This window comes from Salvia miltiorrhiza, chromosome 2, assembly GCF_028751815.1.
Source record: "Salvia miltiorrhiza cultivar Shanhuang (shh) chromosome 2, IMPLAD_Smil_shh, whole genome shotgun sequence".
NCBI classification, from domain to species: Eukaryota; Viridiplantae; Streptophyta; class Magnoliopsida; order Lamiales; family Lamiaceae; genus Salvia; species Salvia miltiorrhiza.
This window is the reverse complement of record NC_080388.1, coordinates 26,733,487-26,758,820: the sequence shown is the minus strand read 5'-3', so window position 1 is coordinate 26,758,820 and position 25,334 is coordinate 26,733,487. Positions and strand designations below refer to the sequence as shown.

At 38.6% G+C, this 25,334-nt stretch overlaps 2 protein-coding genes across 7 annotated transcripts; one reads left to right on the top strand and one right to left on the bottom strand.

The window, feature by feature from the left end:
- Nucleotides 1-1,699: 1,699 nt before the first annotated feature.
- Nucleotides 1,700-6,400, top strand: LOC131007659 (G-type lectin S-receptor-like serine/threonine-protein kinase SD1-1). Of its 3 annotated transcripts, XM_057934581.1 has the most exons (7): nucleotides 1,700-3,879; nucleotides 4,216-4,353; nucleotides 4,450-4,574; nucleotides 4,652-4,862; nucleotides 4,941-5,178; nucleotides 5,253-5,403; nucleotides 5,492-6,400. In XM_057934581.1, exons 1-7 carry the CDS (start codon nucleotides 2,577-2,579, stop codon nucleotides 5,780-5,782), a joined length of 2,457 nt encoding a protein of 818 aa, XP_057790564.1. In that variant the 5' UTR covers nucleotides 1,700-2,576; the 3' UTR covers nucleotides 5,783-6,400. The 3 variants fall into 3 exon arrangements, with proteins under 3 accessions (XP_057790564.1, XP_057790565.1, XP_057790566.1); XM_057934582.1 differs by lacking the exon at nucleotides 4,450-4,574 and having other exon boundaries at nucleotides 3,741-3,879; XM_057934583.1 differs by lacking the exon at nucleotides 4,450-4,574 and having other exon boundaries at nucleotides 3,762-3,879; nucleotides 4,200-4,353.
- LOC131007650 (G-type lectin S-receptor-like serine/threonine-protein kinase At4g27290) lies at nucleotides 5,909-9,666 on the bottom strand. Of its 4 annotated transcripts, none has more exons than XM_057934563.1 (8): nucleotides 8,163-9,666; nucleotides 7,895-8,029; nucleotides 7,655-7,812; nucleotides 7,087-7,297; nucleotides 6,717-6,954; nucleotides 6,481-6,631; nucleotides 6,087-6,396; nucleotides 5,909-5,981 (listed from the first exon to the last, which is right to left on the bottom strand). In XM_057934563.1, the coding sequence occupies exons 1-7, from the start codon at nucleotides 9,616-9,618 to the stop codon at nucleotides 6,091-6,093; spliced, it is 2,655 nt and encodes an 884-aa protein (XP_057790546.1). In that variant the 5' UTR covers nucleotides 9,619-9,666; the 3' UTR covers nucleotides 5,909-5,981; nucleotides 6,087-6,090. The 4 variants fall into 4 exon arrangements, with proteins under 4 accessions (XP_057790546.1, XP_057790547.1, XP_057790548.1 ...); XM_057934564.1 differs by having other exon boundaries at nucleotides 5,909-6,396; nucleotides 8,163-9,085; nucleotides 9,171-9,577; XM_057934565.1 differs by having other exon boundaries at nucleotides 5,909-6,396; nucleotides 8,163-8,994; nucleotides 9,171-9,311.
- Nucleotides 9,667-25,334: the final 15,668 nt, after the last annotated feature.

Here is a 25,334-nt window from a genome sequence, read left to right as displayed (position 1 = left end):
CGGGTACGACGGGTACGGATAGTGACTATCCATATTCATGCCCACGAACTAAATGGATAGTGGTTTTTAACCACAAAACTATCCATGAATATCAAATGGTATCCAAAACCGCCACCTGCGGATACCCGCTATCCGTCGGGTAACTGCGAACCCACTACCCGTCGGGTATCCGCCACTCTTTATCTGTCGAATATCCGCCACCCACTATCCGTTGGTTACTCGCCACCCACTATCCGTCGGATACCCGCTACACACTATCCATTGGATACCCACGAAATAAAATTTAATTATAAATTTATAACAAATTTAACGGATAATTGACGGGTATTTCACGGGTAATTGAAGGGTATTTTCGCGGATATTTTTCGCGGGTAAACGAGTTTCGCGGGTATGGATAGTAAGTATCCAAACCCATACCCACGAACTAAATGGATAGTGGATTGCGACCACGAAACTATCCGTGGATATCAAATGTCTCTCAAACCCACCCTAATAGGTTCGGGTTTTCGCGGGTATCCATTATCCGCGGGTAAATTGCCATCCCTACAGTTTTATCTAGACTAAAGAAAATTTGAGTTGATTTTAAATCTAACAGCATGCAAACAAAATAAATAAACACTGCAAAGATAAAAGTGAATTTGAATTGAGAGCGAGAAATCCTAGAGCTTTGATTTCAACAGATTCGGAAATCAAACAAATATAGATCGATTAATCATTCACGGACTCGATTCTTCCTAGGAATGTCACACACAATGAAGTCTAAACTTACTCATGTAGCGAATAAAATGTACATTACATGCAAGACTATTGTCCCTAGATCGTACTTAAACGTGCAACTCCCAACAGATCCTAAGGTTATAATCCTCACACAATTCTAAAGTTCTCCCAACTAATATTGAAAAGCATGTTCCGTGTTCTTATTCAAACATCAATAATTATATCCCCATATCGAATCAATGCAATTAATCATACAAAATTTGTGATAAATCAATTAAGCAAACAATAAACCCGGAAACATGAAAAGGAAAAATACACCTAGATCAATCAATCAGAATAAGTTCAAAAATCCATCATAGTTTACTCCCTAATATACACTAGCAAACTATAAAGAAAGGTAGATGAAATCATTCGACAAATAAAACCGTAAAAATAATAGCATAACCTCGCTATTGGTTGCTTCGACTCAATAGATCTTCTCCTCGCGTCTCTTCTCTCAAGCTCCACAGTATAAAATAATGCAAAAGTTCAGAAAATAAAGAATAGGTCCTCTGTCTTGAAACATTGCATAATGTCATCACAAATAGACTCCGACAGCTAGAAACACTGCATGGCGTAAGTAGGATCGCCTGAATAACAACCATCAGTAAGACCTCTTTTCCCCGCCGAAATCTCTCTCTGATTCCAACTAAAAATCCTCTTTTGTACCCTTTCCTTTATGTACCCAAACTACATGCGTTTTTGTCTCATGGTGAAAGATGGTAACCCAAGGTACATTTGAATTCCTTGTTCTGCTCGAATGCCCAAAATATTCTTTACCTCATCCACTACACTACTGATATTTGGGCTAAAAAGAAAAGGACGACTTTAATGAACTGGCTGAAGCCATCTCATATTTCTTCAAAATCCACTCTCCTTTGGTGCCTTACAGAAAATAAGGCTGTCATTTGCAAAGAAAATGTGAGTAATGCTTAACTTCCTTATGCTCCGCATTACAAATAAGTGACGATAAATCTTGCATGCATATGACGTAAGAATCGTGATAACGGGTCACCCTGATAAAATGTTTTCTATCCAATCATTAAATCAAAAATTCAAGTCACCATAGAGAAAAAATAAAGAATTATTATTGTTCCCTCGAATTAATGAGCTATCTCTATAACGAATAAACTTCGAAAATCATGGAGACTTTGACAAGTATGATTTTACTTTTCCTGTAAAGAAATAAATTAGCAGTCAAATTTGACACCAACAACTATTGACATGGAAATTTTTGCCAATTAATTTGAATCAAACGAATGAAAGAAAAATAAGGGAAATAATTGTCTTTTGCTGGTTATGTGAATAACTAAGGCACGATGAGGCTGTTGTCTGTTAGGTCCGGAGCTGCACTTGTAATCAGATTAGAACATGTTACAGTTATTTTTCTCTACAATCAGATTAGAACATGTTACGCGTATACATATAAAAAATATTTCCAACTACTTTAATCGTATTACGGATGACAAATTAAAATTTTATTCCATCGGAAAGGGACATCAGTTTGGTTTCTGACAAATCAACACTGCTAAAAGATATGATAATTTTACTAAAGACCGTAAACGTATATAGTTTCTGTGGAAATTTGAAATAATCAAACAAGTTTTAAGTCAGCTTTTACATGCGAATTCAAATACTATTAAACATACGTTTAGTCAACACATGAATAAAATTCATTTTATTAGAGCTGTATTAAGTTTGAAGTTATACACCCCAAGTCAAAGAAAAAAAAAAGTTTGAAGTTATACACCATCTGAAAATAACATAAGTGTATCTAAAGTAATGAAGATAGAAAATATTATATCTACATAAAGTTGTGAATGAAATCAAACTTACTAGATTTGAGCATGGCGCAGTTGTTCTTGTGCACTTCAATCCTCTGTTATCTGCTTCATTCCATCTCTTTTCTGAGTTTAACAGTTGGAGCAGTTGACTATTGCAGTCTTTTACCAAATCAAACACTTGTTCTTGGGCAGACTCTCATTTCTCAAAACCAAATTTTTGAAATGGGTTTCTTCTCGCCTGGAAAATTTTCAAACAGATTCTTGGGAATATGGTACAAGAGCACACCAGAAGTTGTAGTCTGGGTTGCAAACAGAAACCATCCCATCACTGCCTCACAACCACCAGTTTTCATGATTTCCAGAAATGGAAGTCTTGTGATTAGCAGTGGCAAAAGCATTATATGGCTGGCGAATTCATCAGTGGTGGCAACAAATCCTGTTTTGCAGCTCCTGGATTCTGGAAACATGGTTGTTGCAGACAACATGAGCACGATATGGCAGAGTTTCGATTATCCAACTGACACCATGTTACCAGGAACGAAATTTGTGGATGATGTTGATGCTGGTGTTGAGAGGTATTTGACATCATGGAGAAATCCGGACGATCCATCTCCTGGTGATTTTGTTCACAAGATCCAAAACCGAGGCTTGGCTGACATGGTGACTCTAAGAGGGGCAACCAAAAGATACAGAATTGGACAGTGGAATGGGCAATATTATGGCGGTGGTCAACCCTTTCCGAGTGCCGTTTGCAAACCAGAGATGGTTTTCAGACAGGAGAGGTTGGTATCCGTAGGAGAGCCCTACGAAAGCTCATTTCTCGTAAGAGCCACTTTAGATACATCCGGTGTGATCCTACGCCATACCATGAATGTCAGAAAAGACAAGTGGAATCTTGTCACCCTGTTTCCTCTAGACACATGTGATGAATATGGTAGTTGTGGTCCTAACAGTATCTGCAGACCTGACAGACCAATCAGATGCGAGTGTCTTAGGGGATTTGCCCCAAACTTCCAAAAGGAATGGAACCTTCAAGATTGGTCGGGTGGATGCACTAGAACTAAACCATTGAATTGTGAGGGTGGAGATGGTTTTCAAGAGATTAGAGGCGTCAAGTATCCTGATTTGTTGAGATTTTGGTTAAATACAACCATGACCCTTGGTGAGTGCAAAGCCGAGTGCTTTAAAAACTGTGGTTGTGCGGCTTATGCTAATTCGTTTATCACCAACGGGGGTAGTGGCTGCTTGATGTGGTTCGGTGATCTAATTGATACCAAACAACTTTCTTCAGCAGATAGTAAGCAAAACATCTACATCCGTGTGCCCTTTTCTGAACTTGGTAAGTCGTTTCATAAAAATTCCATTTCTTTACACTATCTCAGCTCTAAACTCAATATGGATACTTGAGATATAATACTTTACATGCATATTGTGAATCTTAATTCTTTGCGTAAAAGTAGGAATCAATGAACATAGAAGCTGTATGAATTAATGACATAACACAATGACTTGTACTTGCAACACTTTGTAAAAACAGTTCTGTTAATTAGAACATGATCAGGGAGCAAAAAAATTGGATGTAAATGTTAGGTATCTCTGTCCATCTTTACTCCTATAGATGGAAACCTGGAATCAGATCCACCCTATTTACATTGACAGGTGAATTTGTCTGTAGATTTCAACTCGGGTTTAGAGGAGGAGAAGGAGAAGAAAAGGCCTACGAAGTTGATACTGATATCAATGGCTTCTGGTGTTCTCGTTTCAGCCATTATCAATGGAGGTGTACTTTTCATGGCAAGACGAAAGAGTCAAGGTAACAATTGAACTTCTGTTGTGGACTGCTCTAAGAGCATAAACTTAAGCTAGTACTGAGGCGTTGACTCTTTTTTCTCTTCTGCTTAATTAACAGCAATAAGAAGGAAAAACGAGGATCTAGAATTACCTGCGATCGAAATGGCAACTATTATGCAAGCAACTAATAATTTCTCCAAGGAAAACATCATTGGAGTTGGAGGTTTTGGTCCTGTTTATAAGGTGTTGAACTAAATTAGAGTGTTGAAGTTGAACAAAAACAATACTTTACATTAGTATACTAACATGTGCATAAGCAGGGGAACATGCCATCAGGTGAAGAAATAGCTGTCAAAAGATTGTCGAGATCTTCACAACAGGGTCTGGAAGAGTTCAGAAATGAAGTTATGGTGATTGCAAAACTTCAACATAGAAACCTCGTCAGACTATTGGGATGCTGCATTGATGAGGACGAAAGGATGCTCATCTATGAATACCTGCAGAATAAAAGCCTCGACTATTTTGTTTTTGGTAAAATCTTATTATTTTGTTTGTGAAATCCCATACCTCAATCCCTGTTAACATTCACATGATGTTCAATATATGTAGATCACAGCCGAAGAATACTGTTGACATGGCCTAAGCGTTATGATATTATCATGGGAATTGCAAGGGGATTGCTATATCTCCATCACGATTCCAGATTAAAGATTATTCATAGGGATCTCAAAACAAGCAATATTTTACTAGATGGAAATTTAGCTCCAAAGATATCAGATTTTGGCTTAGCAAGAATATTTGAAGAGGATCAATCTCTTGCTAGAACAAAAAGAGTCGTTGGGACATAGTAAGTTTTCTTCATATCATCAAATTCCTTCATTGATTTTGTATGGTGGCATTAAGATGAATACATTTATGCAGTGGATACATGGCTCCGGAATATGCAATTGATGGGAAATTCTCGGTGAAATCTGACGTCTTTAGTCTTGGAGTGGTTGTGCTGGAGATTATTAGCGGAAAAAAGAACAGAGGATATGGAGACCCCGATCACTATCTTAACCTATTGGGCCATGTACACTAACTAATACTTCGATGCCTTCTTCGTTTATTAGAATAATCTCAAAAAAATAAAAAAGTTGAGCTGGTTATTATTGTGGCAGGCGTGGTTGCTATGGAAAGAAAACAAGATTCTGGAGTTGATGGATGAAAGTTTGCATGATACATATACGGAGTCTCAAGTGAAGAGATGCATGCAAGTTGGGTTATTATGCGTTCAGAAATTTGCGGAAGACAGGCCAAACATGTCGTCAGTGTTTTCAATGTTTGGAAGTGATGGAGCTGTTTTGCCGGAACCAAAAGAGCCTGGATTTTTCATGGAAAGAAGTTCATCACCATCATGTATTGAGTCAGAGAATGAAACAATCACCATTACTGATTTGGAGGCCAGATGAAGACGCCCAACAACATTCTGCAATTAGTGTGCAAAGAAGATTATGTAAAACAGTTTCAAGTATCGAGATTGCTATTTTCGAACGGATTGTATAAAGAAAATTTTAAATTTGCAAGTTTCAAGTTCATTGTTGGGGTAAAGATCTATAAGTCATCTGATTCAATTCAAGTGAATCCTTTCAAGCTCTCTCGAAAATACATCTGCAACACAGCATTCGAAAGCAGAAACTTTTCATCACGATTGTCTCAATCAAACAAATCAAAATCCTAACAATTGTATATTTATATGCTAATCTAATCTCTCACGAGTTTATCGAGCCTCTACGAGCGAAATTGTCAATGCATTTGTTGAACTTGCCGTGGTGGAGCTAATTGAAGTTTCACTCTTTAGTATCTCTCTTCCTGTAAAGAAACCAGGATGTTTGGCTTCAGGCAGAACGCCTCCGTTGCTCAGCATCAATACCACTGAAGACATGCTCGGCCTGTCTTCAGGGTGTTGTTGAACACATAAAAGACCTACATGGATTGATCTCATTACTTGTGATACGTCGCATGAATTTCTCATACAAGATTCAACCATCTCGATCGCCCTGTCCTCTTCGTGAAGCATCCATGCCTGTTACATTAATAGCTCATCAAACTCAGAGTTATTTCTATCTATATTCTATAGTATATGATTACTTGCATTATGCATTCTTACATGTCCGAGAAGATTGAGGCGGTGATCACTATGAACAAATCCTCTGTTTCTCTTACCGCTCACAATTTCAAGCACTATAACTCCGAAGCTAAACACATCTGATTTCACTGAGAACATGCCGTCCACAGCATATTCCGGGGACATGTAGCCGCTGCATGAAATGTTTGCCAAAAACATTAATTGGAAATAGTGGAAGTGAATGTAAAATGCATCATTGTTGAAATAATCCTACATACTATGTTCCTACTACTCTGCTTGTGTTTCCTCCAGTTTCATTCCCTCCAAAAGTTCTAGCAAGGCCAAAGTCTGATATCTTTGGGTTCATATCAGAATCTAGTAGTATATTGCTGGCTTTGAGGTCTCTGTGGATTACTCGAAGACGGGAATCTTGATGAAGATACATAAGGCCCCGAGCAATGCCATTGATAATGTTGAAGCGCCTTGGCCAGTCAAGTAACATGCTTCTTGTAGGATCTGCCAAATAAGGACATATTAATTGTGGAACATTCATCTTATAAGAAAGACTACTCACTGCATTTTACTTCAAATCTGTATCCGTATAACTTATTTACGTAGCAATTGAGCAGCTGGCGGAGGAAGCCTTACCGAACAATATTATGTCAAGACTCTTGTTGGTCAAGTATTCATAGACCAACATCTTTTCTGCTCCTTGAATGCACCATCCTAGTAGCTTCACTAGATTTCGATGTTGAAGTTTACCGATGCAGATCACCTCATTCTTGAACTCATCTACTCCTTGATGGGATGTTTTTGACAGACGCTTGACAGCAATTTCCTGCCCCTCGTCTAGGACGCCCTAGTATAGATAATATACTACTTACTATACGCTTTGACAAGAACATTCTTAATTGAACACATCATGAAAGTTATTTTTGTTTGCTTTTCACATTTACATAGCTTCATGCGCATTCCTGATTGTGTTGGCCTATTTCTTCCACTGTACATATGTTTATTTCCCTCATATCATGTTTCTAGCTTCCAATATCATAACCTTACATGATGCTCTCATAATTATCCATTTTATAATGGTAGGAAGTTGGTCTGATAATTTATACGGCAGATGTACATCTGATATTGTTTTGATTGAGGATCAGGCAAACATCTGATATTACTTGAGGTGTTGAAACAATAAATCTATAATATAGCATTCTACCTTATAAACAGGCCCAAATCCACCCTCTCCAAGCTTGTTGTTTAAAGAGAAATCATCTGTGGCTTTAACTACAGTAGACAAGTCAAATTGTGGTAGCTCTAGCTCCTTATTGTCACTTTCATCAGCATGATCTTCGGGGTTATCGACTCTTCCCCAACCTAAGAATTCATGAACGATGAAGACGACATAGAAAAAAGCAATCAATTTCTGCACTACATATAATATATAACTCTCTGTTACCTGTTTCTGCCGGTTGATGATCCGTCCTCTTACTCATCTGAAAATATAGCAACAAGCTCAAGCATAACAGAATCACTCCGACAATTAGAGACAACGTCACAATAAGTACTTCTCGTTTCTTTCCTCTAGAGTCGTCTGTGAAATTATCAATACAAAGAACTCATCATATATTTTCCAGTTGACAGAACCCTGAATATATATTTCAGAAGAATAAGTATTTTTTGTGTTACACACTAGTAAAGAGCATATGATTCAAATATGATCTTACCTAACTCGGAGGAAGCCAGCCTAATGTAGATATCTTGGCCAGGAGACATTTCTCTTATGTTAACAAGGTCACCAAACCAAAGTAGACATCCATTTTCTCCTCTGCTTATATCAAGGCTAGCATAGGCCATACAAGAGCAATTTTTGGAGCAAACTTCCTTGCATTCGCCAAGGCTCAAACTAGCATTGAACCAAGAATGCTGAGTATCAGGCAATTTAATCCCCGAATACTTCAAAAACACATCTCCACTTTGGCAATTCAAGGCTTTACTTCGTATGCATCCATTTCTCCATTCTTGCCTACTCCACCCCAAAGGATCTCTCGGTTCAAATTTTTTCAAGCACGCGCAATCAAGAACACTCTCAGCATTACAACTACCATGCGCACCACAGGTATTATAGATATCACAGCTATCTACTTGTATGGTATGATAAATAGCCCAATCTCGTGCTTCATCTCCCCAAACCAACCTCTCCGCGACGCCGCTCTCACTAACCTGAAATCGCGTTATGACGGAGTCATTGAGGAGCTCGTAGTGATAGTAAACCTCGGTCTTGCTCATCACCACTCCGAACTTGAAAAGGGCATTCCTCATCAAATTCTTGCCGCCGCTGAAGCCGAGACCGTTCCAAGGCCCTGACTTGTACTGCACAGAGGAGCCCTTTTTAAGAACGTTTTGTGGGTAGCCGGTAGGATCACAGTGGAATGTGAAATCTCCCGACGCCGGATCTCCGCCGTTCTTGGCTGATGTCAAGTAGGCTTCTCGGCCGGTCACGTAGTTCCAACCTAGCTTCATCCCCGGCAGCAGAGTGTCCGTTGGGAAATCGAAACTCTGCCACACAATATTCAGACCATCATTTGCATCCCTCACAACGAGATTCCCCGAGTCGAGCAACTGCGCGACTGGGGCCCGCGTCTGCAGGCTGACTGATGTATTAGTAGACCAAACAGTAGCGTTTGCAGCATTTAGAAGAAGTAAACGTCCCGGCGCTATGACTGTGAGCGTACCTGATGTATCTGGGAGCGGTTTGTCTCTGTTGGCCACCCACACCACAGTTTTGGGTGTTATTCTCTTGTACCATATGCCCACGTACCACCTATTCGACTCCCCGGGGTTGAAGAACCCTAGTTCAAACGTCCCTCCCGATGAAATCAGTGTGCTGTGTCTAAGTGCGTGAGAAGTGTTTATGGTGTCGATTGCGTTAGTGGTGAGGAGAGTGTTGATGATAATAAGAAGAGAGTAGTAAAACACGATGTGTATGATATTATTCATTCTTGTATCTGCTGCATAGCAGGAAGAAGAATTAAGCGAGTTGAACGCGGATGTCAAACTCGTTATTTTTCTGTTTCCGGCGGTGGTCGTCAACTCGAGTAGATCTGTTTTTCCTCTTTTGCAGCGATGCACGGATAATTTATGACCACCAACTACTGCATTTACGGCTAATGTGCTTGACATGGAATTCGGTTAGTAGGACACCATTATTATCCAAGTCTTTTTGTTGAGACCCATAATTCAAAAATTGGACTTTGGAGTATAGCATGTGATTGTGAATTAACGGTAAAATGGCGTGACAACTGCATGTGCAATGAAAAATTAAAGGTGCTGTTTGTGCTTGTTTTTTTTGACTTAGGGGAGTTGGGGAGGGGGAGCAGTGGGTTTGAACTCGGGACCTCACCGTTCACACACAGGAGATCGCACCGCTTGGTGTCTCCTTGGTGCTTGTTTGTGCTTGTTTTAGAAAGCGGAAAAATTGATATTTGGGTTTGATCTAGACATAATTTACCATGTTTTGGAGATAACTACATTTGCCGTTACGATTAAGGCAGCCTGAATGTAAACATCACATGGACTTATAGTCGAGTAGTGTGGATGCCTTTGTTGTGATGGCAAACACAAATTTGGATTTTTCGTATTTGGAATGTCGTGTAATTGAGCCAAAGTGTGAAAATTTCAGTTATATAGAGCATCCACAGCTCTTGTGTCTTAGGCTATGTCTACATTTGCCGTTACGATTAAGGCAACCTGAATGTAAACATCACATGGACTTATAGTTGAGTAGTGTGGATGCCTTCGTTGAGATGGCAAACACAAATTTGGATTTTTCGTATTCGGAATGTCGTGTAATTGAGCCAAAGTGTGAAAATTTCAGTTAGAGCATCCACAACTCTTGTGTTTTAGGCTGTGTCTTAGGTGGTGGCCTCCACCTAAGATCACCATCTAAGACACAACCCTCCAAAGCCCTTGTATCTAAGTTTGGGTCTTAAATTTTTATTTCCACAAAATTCTCAATTCTACACATTAATTTTAAAATTCCACAATATTGCTACGAGCTCGGTCTCTTCGCCGGAGTATTGGGCACATGTCGTCTTGGATTTCGGCTTCTCCTCCGGATCTTCTTGGACGTTTGGGAGCGCCGCCGGTGTTGGAAGATTTTCCGTAGCCAAGATATTTGAGGCTTGCGAAAACGGAGCAAACCCCATCATCGGGACATTAGGAGGGACGCTCCAACCTCCGGCGTGTTGCTAAAGATATATATTCGTCGAACTCGCGATCCATTGCAAGGAAATTCTAGTTAAGAGAATTGTAGTTGAGAGAAGAAGATGATTGAGTGCATTTTGATGTAGGAGAAGTGTGATATTTATAGAAGAGAAAGAAAGAAAAAAAATCAAAAAATCTAAAACTAGCTGTTTGAGGGTTGAACGGTCGAATTTAAAAAAAAAAAATCAAATGGTAAAATTAAAAAAAAATCAATTTTTTTTATTAAATGATGCGTCCGGCGGACGCACCTCACACTCTCCCCCTTTAGACCCGAGGTGCCACAAAGACCCCGTGTCTCCAGCACGCAGCCACCACCTTCGCTCCACGTCGACTTGGGGCACCACAACTGTGTTGTGGATGCTCTTAACGCGTTTGCCCAGCTCTATCTATTGACCATTCGTGCTTGGAATTTAGAAACACTCGCAATGCTATTTTTCTCCATACCAATTTCAATAATTCATCCCAACTAAATAAATAAATGCACTATGGTTTACGCCTTCAATGTCAACTAGTATTGCATCTAGTAATTCGAACTTGTTATAAAAAGTGAAACTATTTATAAAACTGATCTAGTGAAGCAATAAAGATTATTGTTGATGAGCAGTAAGCCACACTTGACTGTCGACGACCCCACTATAACCTTTGCTTCTATATTTTTCTTTTCCTCAGTCTTTTTCTAATTTTTTTGTATATATATATATATATATATATATATGCTTATTTTGTTTTTAAGTTTTTTATAAGAGATGGTCTTGGGTACAACCGAGTATATCGTATAATTGGGTTAACCCGCATTCCGATCATGACCCGCATTTTGATCCAAATCTGTATTCTGACCCAAATCGTGTAAATGACACTATTCGGTTATACAAATGAAATTACACTACCTGTAATTGACACTTTTCTGTTATATAAATGACACTGCATATAAATGACACTATAACATTGTAAATGATACTGTGTATAATTGATACTATTCAGAAATATAAATGACATCTTTTGTAATTGACACTATAATATTTTAAATGACATTGTAAGATCGAAAATGGCACTATAACATTTAAAATGTTACAGTGTAATTTATAAAACTGAATAGTGTCAATTATATACAGTGTCATTTGTATAACTGAATAGTGTCATTTATATGATTTAGGTCAGGATGCAGGTTTGAATAAGGATACAGGTCAGGGTCCACTACAAAAAATCGTGTGTTTACCGGCCGAAAATATCGGCGGCGGTTACCGGCGGCCAAGCGACGGCGGAGGAGGCAACCCGTGTTATTTAAAATAGCATCGTAAATATCGGCGGCTATACCGCCGTTAAACAAGAACGCCGCCGCTATTACATATTTATTTATTTTTTATTTTTTTAATATTATCGGCGGCATTTGCCGCCGCTGATTAACTGCGGGATTCGGGCCGCCGCTAAAATTGACTCGGGTCGGCTATTAGCGGCAATATTTGTCGCCGTTATTTTTTTATGCCCAAATCGGGCAGTGCCCTAGCCAGCCCCAACACAATATGCGTCTCTCTCCAACCACTAGGGGTGAGAAAAATATCTGAAATATGAATATCTAATTCGATCCAATCCGAGATCCGAAATTTAAACTTTGGTTCGGATTAATCGGATCTTCGGATCAGATCTGATCGAATTTTAAGTAATTTTCGGATATTCGGATCGGATCGGATGAGTACTTTTAAAATCCGAACTAATCCAAAATCTGAATTGTATTTAATATATATATATATATATATATATATAATTTTTTTTAATTTGAAATTTTGAATTATTTAATTTTGTAAATTGTCTAATTTGTTAGGTGTATGTATTTCGGGTTTTTTTTTTGTCTTTTGGGATTTTTGAATTTTCAGAGTTTCGAATTTTGTTTGTATTTCGGATTTTTTCAGTTCGGATCGGATTTTATCCGAAAACTTCGGATCTACGGATTATATGGTTCGGATTGAATTTTATTTTCTTCAACCTTCGGATTTTTGGATCGGATCAGGCAAAAATCTTATCTGTAATCCGAATGCTCACCCCTACCAACCACCTCTCCTCAAGCCCCTTGTCGCCTCCGCCGCTCGCCGCAGTCGGCGTCGCCGTTCGCCCCGCCCAGGTAAGCCCCCTCCCTTCCTTTTGTCTCTCTATCTCTCTCTCTCTCATTTCAGCCCCGCCCTCGCCGCGCCACCGCTGCCGTCACCGTTCCGCCGCCGACCACCACCGTTTGCTCTCGCTCTCGCTATTTTATTTATTTATTTACTATAGTTTTCCGAGAAAAATCCCATCGAATGATTCAATTTTTTTTCTTTTCAAATTCACTAATTAATTTCAATTAATTAATTCAACTTTATTTCATTGAGTATAATTATTTCGACTTCGTTACTCACACAATAGTAGTTCATTTTGTTATTATCATATCGATTAAAATAATTTATTATAATACATTCAAATAAAGTATATGTTATATAATTTTCTGTTGGGAACTTAATGAAATATTTCAATCCTAGTTTTGATGATACCAAAATCAATAGGTTTCACTTGTAATAGACTAGAACTGTTCGAACTCAAGTGTTAGAGTTCTTTTTCTAGTTTAGTTGTTGTTCTGAAGACTGAAGACTGAAGAACGAAGGACTGAAGACTGAAGATGCCGACTGATGTAACGATTAAGGCAAAGTCAAATACTGATATTTGACTTATTAGTCGAAGGATCAGTTTTGACTGATTACTTAATGCGCGCCACGTGGATTCAGCGGACTGATACTAAAGTCAAGTATCAGTTAAACATTATTCCTCGGACTGAATCTCCTATGTTCAAAGGAAGCCACGTACTACAGAAGTATAGCCGCATTAAATGCAGAGATCTCAGGATCGTCCTTTCTCTGCAGAGGTCATTCCTTTTTGGTGATTACCTTTTCAGAGATGTCACATCTCCTGCTCTTCAAAGTAGCCATTTCTCATCAAACAAGGAACTTCGAAGATTGAAACCTCAGCCCAAGTTCAAATTACTCTCTAACGGTTGAAATCTTGAAGATCATCTCTGTTGGATTTGTATACTGAAAGTAAGAACGTTTTATGCTTGTATACAATGTTTCCTGTTACCACTATCTAATCTCCTATTTGATTGTGTTCATGATTGCACATGTATTTCCCTTATCTCTTTATAAGTAGATTATATGGTGTGTTGTAGATCACAGAAAATCATATAATTGGAATAACCTTAAGAGATATAAAATGATCACAGCCGAGATGACTTCAGGACGAGTCATTGGTTTAGGCTGCGGTATAGATGGAAGTAGTTTGTCTTGACTACTTGTCTATACTGGTACGTCATAACGTATTGATAGGACCACAGTGAGATGTATTCTTCTGTCTGACTTAAGTGAAGAATCAAAGATCTCGGTGACTTAATAGAATCTTAATACTAATAAGATTTCAAATATATATGTTGATTTGTAAATCACTTTGACTTACTATGGGTGAGAGTTATATAGTAACTTGAGTACTCTGTATCTTAGGTGATAGCGGTCAATATATGATATTTGATTATCTGTATTAGTACCCGTATCCGGTATAGGATAATGACATCCCCTTAAGGAGCTCAATAAGGTTTATTGCGTTAAACCCTGCAGGTTGATTAAGTTCAGGCGCAATAATAAGGTACTGCTTAAGGATTACAAAGAGATTAATTAATTTAAGCTGTCAGAGCTCTAATTAATTAATGGATGTCGGATATTTTAAATACGGAGATTTAATAAATCTAAATACAAGCCCCGACTCATCACCGGAAATAAAGGGGTAAGTCAGTATTGGTTCTCTAGTGGAATGAACTAATATTTATAAATTAATTATGGTCTGGGCTGACCATGGAGAATTAATTTATTTGAGGCCCATCTTTATTCCTTGTATCTGGTCCCTGGACTGGCCCAAAGTCTCCTTGCCCTAGCAGAGGGAGAAAACGCCTAACACTAAGAAACTGGCGGCTGGCGCCCACACGTATTTATTTATTTAAATACAGCTGTCTGCTCTCAGAAAAATACACACTAATTAATTAGGGTTTTGAGATAGCAGAGAGGCGTCAGAAACGTGTAGGCACATTCTCCCTTGGGACTTTCATAGAACGTTGTCCATCCAACGGTGAAAGCTGAGCGGGATACAGTTCAGAAGATCTGAGTTGGAGTTAGATTTTCGCAGGAAATCAAGTTCTGGCAGTTTCTGGAGAACGGTCATATCTTCCTCCACAGAACTCCGATTCAAGCGAAACAGGCGGCCACGGAAAGCTCTCTCGAAGGCGAAGAAGTCATATTTCTGGGCAAAATACGATTTGAGGACGTTTGAGGCTTCAAACGAAGGCTTGAAGCTGACTGGTCTGTTCAGCTGCGATTTTGACGAATTCTTCAAGTATTTCTAAACTCCAACGTGCAACACTTAAATTCATAGGGGCATGTTAGGGATTAATCGTTGTATGATAAATTAATAATAATCCAAGAAACGATCTTCGGGTAAATCGAGTATTAATTCAGTTTAATATTCCTTCAATCTCCGCCAACGGATCTATTCAAGACGTCTCCTATAAATTATGCTCGAGGATCACTTCAATCTTTACCGATTCAACAACATAAGCTGAAACGCTGCCGAATTCGTTACTCAGCAAAACCAAGCCTCCCCAAAGTTTGAATCGAAGAAGAGAATCACAAAGCCAAAAATCAGTCATTGCTGATTACATACATTCACTTAAAACTTAGGCAAATATTGTATATCCAAAGCTTAGGTAAAACTGACTGCAAAGAACTTGTTCTTTGTGGTTTAGTTGGCAAGTTTTCAAACCTCTTTTCATCGAACCGAATTGAGAGTTTGTGTCGAAAAGGAGTTCAGACCAGTGTTCTGTCTCCGTGAGATCTTAGTGCCCAGTGTGCGCTAGGAGTGAGAAATCCAACCCAGTGTGTTGGTACTGAAGATAGGCTCTTTAGTCATCTGGATTTGTTGTGCACCCGCATGCACACGTTCAGGTTTGCTGTGCACCCGTAAGCACACGCATCGGTTGGTTGTGCACCCGTAAGCACATGCCCATTGAAGTTGTTGGTCTGATCAACCGATCGTGGATGTAGGAAGTATTTTTCGAACCACGTAAAAATCTCTGTGTTATCTACAACTTTCAGTAGTTACGTTCTTACTTGTGCTTTTACTTTCCTAAATTGAAAACTGATTAATTGCAAAGAGAAACTTAACTGCTGACAACGTGATTAAAATCACAAGCTATTTCAAAACAAAAGTTTTCCGCTGCGTGTGTTATTAGTCTAACTGATCTATCTTCTGATAGTCAGTAAGATTCATAACATCTCTCTGTTTATCAAACTCGACTGAAGCCTTACGTGTATCAGTTAAAGTCTTTGAATTAACTAATAGCTCTTTACTGAAGAGCATTCAGTATCAGTCGTCAACCTTATTTTGACAAAACTCTTTTTAGTAAAAAGGTTGAGTCAGTTTGTATTTAAAGTTTTATTTTGAAAAATAGCATATAGGTGTATTCCACTACTAGAAAAACGCTCATAGATAACGGATTTTTTCCGTTATCTATGAGCAAAAAAACCGTTGTGTATAGTGGTGTTATCTATGATATATGTCATACACAACGGTTTAAAAACCGTTATCTATGACGGGAAAAGATAACAGTACAACCACACATATATAACGGTTATAAAACCGTTATCTATATTGATTATACATAACGGTTTTCGACTGTTATGTATTATAATTTATCCGTTATCTATTCCATAATATATATTTTTTTCATATTATAGTTAACAGTTTTTTATACTTTTTATAACGGTTTAAACTGTTATCTTTGTAGGAAAAAGATAACGGTTTTCCACTGTTATGTATTAGAATTTATCCGTTATGTATTATATAATATTTATTTTTTCTCATAACATAGTTAACAGTTTTTTATACTTTTTATAACAGTTTAAACCGTTATCTTTGTAATACATAGATAACGGTTTTGCATGTATTAGATGACAGTTTTCCGCATGTTTGTTATTTATTCTCAATTTTTCCTTTTATTTATATCTAAAAATCAATAAAAAAAATTCAAATAATAAAATAACATTGACAAGATAATATTAGCATATATATCATAGCATCCAACAATTCCAACTACACAAGTTGCCTATTAATACATGTTTTACTACATGCGCATGTAGTAAACATCACATACATTTCTGTCTAACAATTCTCCCACCATACAAGCACCAACTTCTTAATATCGCTCAATTTTATACAATTTTATACAAACTACATCACCAGGGACAAGAATAGCAGCATCTTTTCCATGGACTTATCATGGAACCTTCTGTTCCAAACTCTTCTAGACTCTTCAGCGCTGCCCGATTCAAGAACCTACAGTTACACCAAAACACTTTTGTCACAAATGGCTCACTGCCGCACTTAGTAGAAGCACTACTCCCTGCATTAATTATTTCTTTCCTTTGTTTTTTCACAAGAGTATAAGATCTTCCAGCAAAGAAATGAGAGGAAAAACAGATGACAGAGAAGCAGCCAGCAAATAAATCTGAGATGATAGCTGCAATGATGGGGATGAAAGTGTTTACAATCTAACAAATAAATAAACATCAGACATCTGGATTCTACACTTTAGATAGATGCATCAATCCACTAACTAGCAGGCATCAGAAAACCAGTCCTTGTACATCACAAGCACTCAGCAAGGGAAAGAGAGTGATACCAGAATTCAGATGTGTAACATGAAGGCAATACCACGAATTGAAACCAACCAGGTTATTTTAGAAACAATAAGTATATAGGCTTCACATAAATGAAACATGCCACTTGAGTCCTAGGTGGAGAAAGAGTGCATCCATTTATTTTGTGACCTCCTATAACTCAAAAGGTCATACTTTTGCACCTTACTTTGAAAAAGGCTCACCCACACAGTGATCAAGCCCAAAAAAAGTTTTGGTGCCTTGATGGACCTTGTTACTTAAAAACCATGAGCTAAGACATCCTAGTTTATGTAGAGTATCATAAGGAAACTCAAACCTAGTTCCCCTTTTGACTATTAAAGGTGTATCTAAGAACGGATCAGAAAGAATCAAATAAAGCTCAAACAATAATTAAGTCTTAAGGGAGATCCAATATAGAACATCTCTATCTACTTTATTTTTTTGTTTGGAATCTCTTAGCGAATCACGGGAAGTGGACCTAGAATGTATGTTATACAAGCCATATCATGTCTTTAGAAAAATAAAGCAATTATAACCAATAGATGCAATGAAAGAAAGAAATTTAATTTGATTAATTATATTTCCCATTATTCATTAATAACACCAACCAAACCAAATACATACTTAGAAGGATATGATAAATCAAATGAATGCACATGTAATGTGGCACAAATCATAGAAACAAAAATTTCATATTTGCATCAGTGTGATAGAAACATAAGGAAACATTTTAGTCAACTAATTAGCCACATACAGTTGATAACAGTTGATAACTGTGTTACTCACCTCGGATCTCTCCAGATACTGTGATAATGAAAATTTGGAATCACAAGAGTTGCGTTAAGGTAGCCAGCAACATCGACAACATTGTATATCAGGAAACATCAAGAAAATGATAACGAGTGCTGCTCAGCCCACAATACAAAAATATCATCACAAAGTATAAACACAAAACAGAAATAATAAGTACCGGTGTTCTTTGTTGATTTAGACCACCATTGGCCTCGACAAATATAAATCCATTTGACTTTGTTGATTTAGACCACCAACTTAGTTTGTGTGTCCATATAAAGACAAGCATACATATGAAAGCCCTATAAAATGAAATGAAGAACATGAGATCTACTTGATAATACTATTGCCCTTTTCCTGATCAGAATGGTGAAAGCCCTTTCAGAGTATGAACTTCTGTCTAGTGCATCGGAATGTATACAAACCAAGTGGTTGCTTCAAATCCTTAATCTGGGGTCTTATAAACATACTGGCTGCCCTACATCACTACTCCTCAAAACCTGTGTGTGACCCATAACCTCACGTTCAACACATATCATTCTTCCAAATTAGCCTAAAGCTTTTATGAATTTTAGATCAGCAAAAAAGTTATTCTGCTCTGGAGTGCAAACAGCAAAATACTAAGGCAATTTGCAAAGCTACACTAACGTGAGATGTTGGCACATGAAATAGAGTTGACTGCACAATCTAACAAATAAATAAACAAGAGTTTGTTTCAGAACCATCACCTGCCAAACCACAATCATTTTATACTAATATTCTAACCTAACTAGCAGTTGCTTATCAAACAAACAAATGCAAGAGAATATGTGTAGAAACTCAATTCCCAATTTCTAGTAAACAAGTTTGAAATAAAACCTCAAACCAGATATAAAATTACACTGCACAGAACAGCAGCTCAAAGCACCGAAATACCAAAAAAATTATACCACATTGCAGAACCAAATAATGAACTATAGAAGAAAAAATGTATTCACGTATGGAGCCAATAATTGTAGTAAACCATCTGCTTAGAAATGGAAGAAGCAAATCTTACAGCAGAGAGAGGAATTGTGTGGAATCCTGGTTTGCACCTAAAAGATAAGAATCACAACTATGATAATGGAAATAATAAGCTAAGTCGCTAAAAAATATTCATGAAAAGATGCACTAGATTCACCTCGATGGGCTTGGGGTCGAATGATACAACAACTCCAGCAATCTCAGTGATCCTCTGCCAAGATTGAAAAACATGTATTAGCACAAGCAGTGAAAATCATTGGTGCTTGTATTTATATAATGTCAAGAACGAATCAATACCTACAATATGTTTGGCGCTGCTGGTATGGTGTGAATCGCGCCGATTGGTGGCTCTTCGTCGGCGTTCGTGATAGGAACGATGGGTGGCGCACGAAGCCGTCTTGTGTAGATGCAACGGTTCTGGAGTGGGTTGCGGTGGTGTTGCGCTGCGACGAAGGCAGCTGGGCTGGTGCTGTGGTGGTCGGACAGGTGGTGCGGCCGAAAGAGGGAGTTCAGCGGCGGATTGAAGCTAGGGCACAGCGGCGGCAAGGAGCCGCTATTGTCACCGGAGTATGGAGAGCAGAGGGGGCTTTGGGCTGCGCTCGGAGGCGGCGGCCTTCCCGCCGTGCGGTCGACGGGAATCGACAGGGAGGTGGCTGTAGATTATAGATCTAGGATTTCAGGCGCGGTATGGTGTGCGTGCATTTGAGTCAGAGAGAGAGGAGATTAAGAGGGAGACGAGGGAAGTGCGACGAGCTTGGTGGCTGACGTTGCTGCGGCCGGGGAGGACAGAGGGGGGGCGTGCTTCTATGGTCGGAACTTGCCTCGGCAGCGGCGGCGACTATCTCTCAAAGAGGGAGAGATCGCGAAGAGAGAGAGAGAGAGAGAGAGAGAGAGAGATTTGGGGAGGAGATGAGACGCAGAGAGGGTGGGCGGCAGCGGCGCGACAAGGGTGGGCGGCGACGGGCTGGCTCGGGGCAGCGGCGCCGGCGGCGGAGTCGAGAGGGGAGAGAGAGAGTCGAGAGAGACAGGGAGGACGAACAAAACTAGGGCTTCTAGTTTTGGGGGGTTAATTTCTAAATTTCCTAAATTTTTTTCTTTTTTTCTTTTTTTTCACTTTTAATATTCAATTTTTGGTATTTAGATTTCTAATTTAGATTTTTAATTTAGATTTTATATAAGTGCTAATAAAATAAAAAAATGTTATGAATTTTTTATTTTTCAAAGTCTATATCTAGGAATAAATTCAAATTTTAGGATAAATAATTTATTTGTTATTTTTTAATATAATATAAGATAATATAATATTATTTTAAAAAAATTAATAAAAAAATTATACATAACAGTTTTTAGAGACGCTCATATATAACGGTTCAAAAACCGTTGTAATAACTCTTATACATAACGGTTCTTTAACGTTATAAATAACTGTTATAAAAGATGGTCATAGATAACGGTGGCACAACGGTTTTGTAATACCGTTATGTATGCAACTAATAGATAACGCAAAAACATAACGCATTTGTTCAAACCGTTATCTATGCATTTAGACAACACTACATAGATAACGGATTTTCGCAAACCGTTATCTATTTCTAAAAGTGCGCTCATACATAACAGTTTTTGAAAAAAACCGTTATCTATGTACTGTTATGTATGTAAACTTTTGTAGTAGTGTTCCCCCCTCCCCCTCCATACACCTATTCTAGACCCTCCGGACCTAACAATTGGTATCAGAGCTTAGAAACACATGGAAACCCATGGACTCCAGCAGTCTGCTTGTCTGCGCCTTGAAATATATATATATATATATATATATATATATATATATATATATATTCTTTGATCTTCATGTTCATCTTCATGTTCCTAAGCTTGTTCCTTTCACACTTATTTTTCATTGACTTGAGGTCTTACTGGAACGTCATCCTAAAAATTCTGGTGATCCTTTTGCTTTACCATCTTTAGTCTTTCGAGAAGATGCAGAGAACCAACATAAAAAAGAGAGCTGATGATGGAAGCTATGATCAGATGGTACCTGGATAGCGGCTGCTCGAAGCACATGATGGGCTATAAAGAATATCTCACTCAATATGTTGAGAAAGCTGGATCAAAAGTTGCATTCGGAGACAACTCAATTAGTGAAACAAAAGGCTATGGTGTACTTGACATGGGTAATGCCAGTATCAGTGATGTTAGCTATGTTTCTGAACTAAAACATAATTTGTTGTATGTGAGTCAATTTTGTGACAGCGGATTCGCAATGAAGATCAAGAAAGATGAATTCACTGTAAGAAATAGTCAGAAGAAGGTGGTGCTGAGAGGAATCAGACAAGGAAGTCTCTACGTCGTTTCATGGGAAGATAGCCCTCCTGAAACCTGTCTCATCAACAAAAGCAGCTCAAAGCTCAACTGGCTATGGTACAGAAGACTCAACCACCTCAACTTCAAAACGATCAACAAACTTGCTAAGCATCAACTGGTAGAGGGCTTACCCTCTATTGTGTTCCAGAAGAAGCAAGAATGTGAAGCATGTCAAAGAGGAAAGCAAACTAGGACGTCATTCAAGTCAAAAACAGGACACTCCTCTGGAAGGATTCTTCAACTACTTCACATGGATCTATTTGGCCCAATCTCTCCCAGAAGTTACAACAGTAGGAAGTATACCTTAGTTATCGTGGATGACTATTCTCGATATACGTGGGTCATATTTCTCTACAATAAGAGGGAGACACTGCTGGAATTGCCAAAGCTGTTGAAAAGACTAAGCGTTGAAAAGGAAATCAACATCATCAGCATCAGATCAGATCGAGGGACTGAATTCCTCAATGCCGTCATTCGTGACTACTGCGAAGAACGAGGAATCAGTCATCAAACCTCTGCAGCAAGAACTCCACAACAAAATGGAGTAGCAGAAAGAAGAAACAGGTCTTTCAAGGAAGCAGCAAGGACAATGCTAGCCGAATCAAAGCTCCCTTTGAAGTTTTGGGCTGAAGTAGTCAACAACGATTGCTACACACACAATCGCTCCTTCGTCACTCAAAGACATGGGAAGACTCCATACAAGCTATGGAAGAACAGGAAGCTGATCTCATACTTTCATGCTTTCGGTTCTCGGTGTTTCATTCACAACAATGACAAAAGGAAGTTAAACACATTTGATAGCAAGGCTGATCCAGGAATTTTTTTTGGATACCTTGGAACTGAACGATCCAGCAAAGCCTATCGAGTGTTTAACTCTCAAACTCTTTGTGTGGAAGAAACACCACATGTTATTTTTGATGAGTCTACTGATGATTTCAGGATATAGAAAACTGAAAGAAATGCTGGGAACATTGAAGTTTCCAGAACTGAAATGAAAAGCATCGAACCCTCTACAGTGTTGGTGTAGGGACCAGGAAAAGAAGAGGATACTGAAAAGCTTCAGTATCAGAAGATCAGTCAAAGGTCTGAAGGTCCGACTGGAGTTACTACAGATAGCATCAGTCAAGGGGGAACTCCAACAACCGAAGAACAAGTTGAACCTGCTGCAGCAACACCAATTCAACACTTCCCTGCTCGAGAAACTTATGAAGGACTCAGAACCATCCTGATTGAAGAACCTCCACCCTCGCTAGAAGAAATCAAAAAGTATCGAAGATGGTTTGAACTCCACTCAAATGATAACATTATCGGAGAACCATCAGACGGTGTAAAGACTCGAAGATCAATGTGCAACCTCGTCTACGACATAAACCAAAATTGCATCAATGAAGATAAGAATTTCAGCTGTTTCTTATCATCTACAGAGCCTAAGGACATTGAAGAAGCTCTGAAGTCTACTCAATGGGTCATCGCAATGCAAAAAGAACTCAATGAATTCAACCGGAATTTAGTTTGGGAACTTGTGGATCGACCAGACGATGCAAAAGTGATTGGCTTGAAATGGATTTTCAAAACAAGAAAGACGAAGAAGGTCACGTGGTGAGAAACAAAGCAAGGCTAGTAGCCAAATGATACAGTCAAGAAGAAGGAATCCACTACGATGAAACCTTTGCACCAGTTGCAAGATTGGAAGCAGTCAGGCTCTTCTTAGCCTTTGCCGCTCACAAAGGATTCAAAGTACACCAAATGGATTTGAACTGCACATTTCTCAATGGAGTGCTCACCGATGAAGTCTATGTGGAACAACCTCTGGGTTTTGAAGTTGCTGGACCAAAAAAGTTGTACAAGCTGAAGAAAGCGCTCTATGGATTGAAGCAAGCTCCAAGAGCAAGGTATGATACTCTTTCTGAGTATCTAGTTGAACAAGGATTCAAGAAAGGATCAGTTGACAGAACCTTGTTTACTTTAAAAGAAGGAGAAGATCTCCTACTTGTTCAAATTTATGTCGATGACATAATCTTCAGATCCAAATTTGAACGCATGTGCAAGAAGTTTGCTGACATTATGACTAAGAAGTTTCAGATGTCAATGATGGGAGAAATGAATTTCTTTCTTGGATTACAAGTCAAGCAGACCAACGAATGATTACTGATCAATCAGTCGAAGTACGCCAAAGAACTGATCACTAAGTTCAGTATTCAGCACATGAAATCAGTCAAGATTCCAATGAACACAAACTGGAAGGTAGATCTAGGATCGAAAGAAAAATCTGTATCTTCAACCAAATACAGAGAAATCATTGGGTCATTACTATATTTGACTGCTAGCAGACCAGATATCGCGTATGCAGTCGGGGTATGTGCAAGGTATCAATCAGATCCAAAGGAAGCTCATATGGATGCAGCAAAATGAATTTTGCGATATCTCAAAGGCACACCCAACTTAGGATTGTGGTATCCAGCTGACGACAACTTCAAGCTCACTGGATACTCAGACTCAGATTTTACAGGATGCAAAATTGATCGCAAATCAACTTCGGGAACTTGTCAATTCCTAGGCAACAAACTTATCTCTTGGTTTTCAAAGAAACAGACTTCAGTCGCCACTTCTACAACTGAAGCTGAATATGTTGCTGCGGGAAGCTGTTGTTCACAACTCCTATGGCTAGTCCAACAACTGAAAAACTATGGGATCGAAGAAAAGAAAGTCTCAATTTATTGCGATAGCTCCAGTGCTATTGCAATCTCGCAGAATCCAGTTCATCACACAAGAGTCAAGCATATTGCAATCCGACATCACTTCATTCATGATCATGTGGAAAAGAAGAATGTCTCTGTTGAATGGATTTCGACCATAGTTCAGAGAGCAGACTTGCTGACCAAAGCTATTCCTGAAGATAGGTTCAACGATCTTTGTGGAAGGATCGGCCTCATCAACCCTGAAGAATGATGCTGCTTTTGAAGATCTCAAATGCAGTCACAAAGACTGTTTCTCAGCCAACTGGTACTCCTCTCTACTAACGTGGCAATGAAAGAAGATGAGTCTACATCTGAGGGGGAACTTATTCTTATAAGTCAACCAAAAGCAGTGGTATCGACTGACTACAATGATCAGTCGATCAGTAAGTATCTTCAACTTACCCTATGTAAATCAGTTAATTCAGTTATGAGTCCTTGATAGTCTTCAAAAATCTTTCTCTAACTGATCAGTATGTTTCAAAGACTTTAACTGATTGTTGGAAAATGAAATATCCGTGAAGGACAAGTACTTTTAAGGGGATTTAAAAATTATTTTAACTTGTCTTGATCCTTTACTCAAAGTGTTTCCAACCTTTTTGCCTCTGAAATGAAAATCTTGAAAATCTTATTGATTTGACAAAGTGCAATGATTTTTCTTACCTTTTGAAGCTTCCGTCCTCTGCAGTGACGGCGGACGTGAAATTTTTCTTCAAAAATATTTTAGGCACCTTTTTCAAAAAACTTTTCATCTTCTGTCTTGGAAATATAGTCTATATATGCCTTGATGCCTTCAATTGTTTTCTTCAATAACTAACATCTCTCCACAACCTCCTCTGTGAGAATTTCTTTCTTTCAAAAGTTGCAGAAGAATTTTGTTTCGATAAATGAGAGTTCAATGACAACGAAGTCATGGAGTGGGAGAATGACGCTCACACACTTGGTCTTCACAGGACCCTTCCATTGGATCTCAACGTCTCTCCGACGTCAAGCTTGTTTTTAC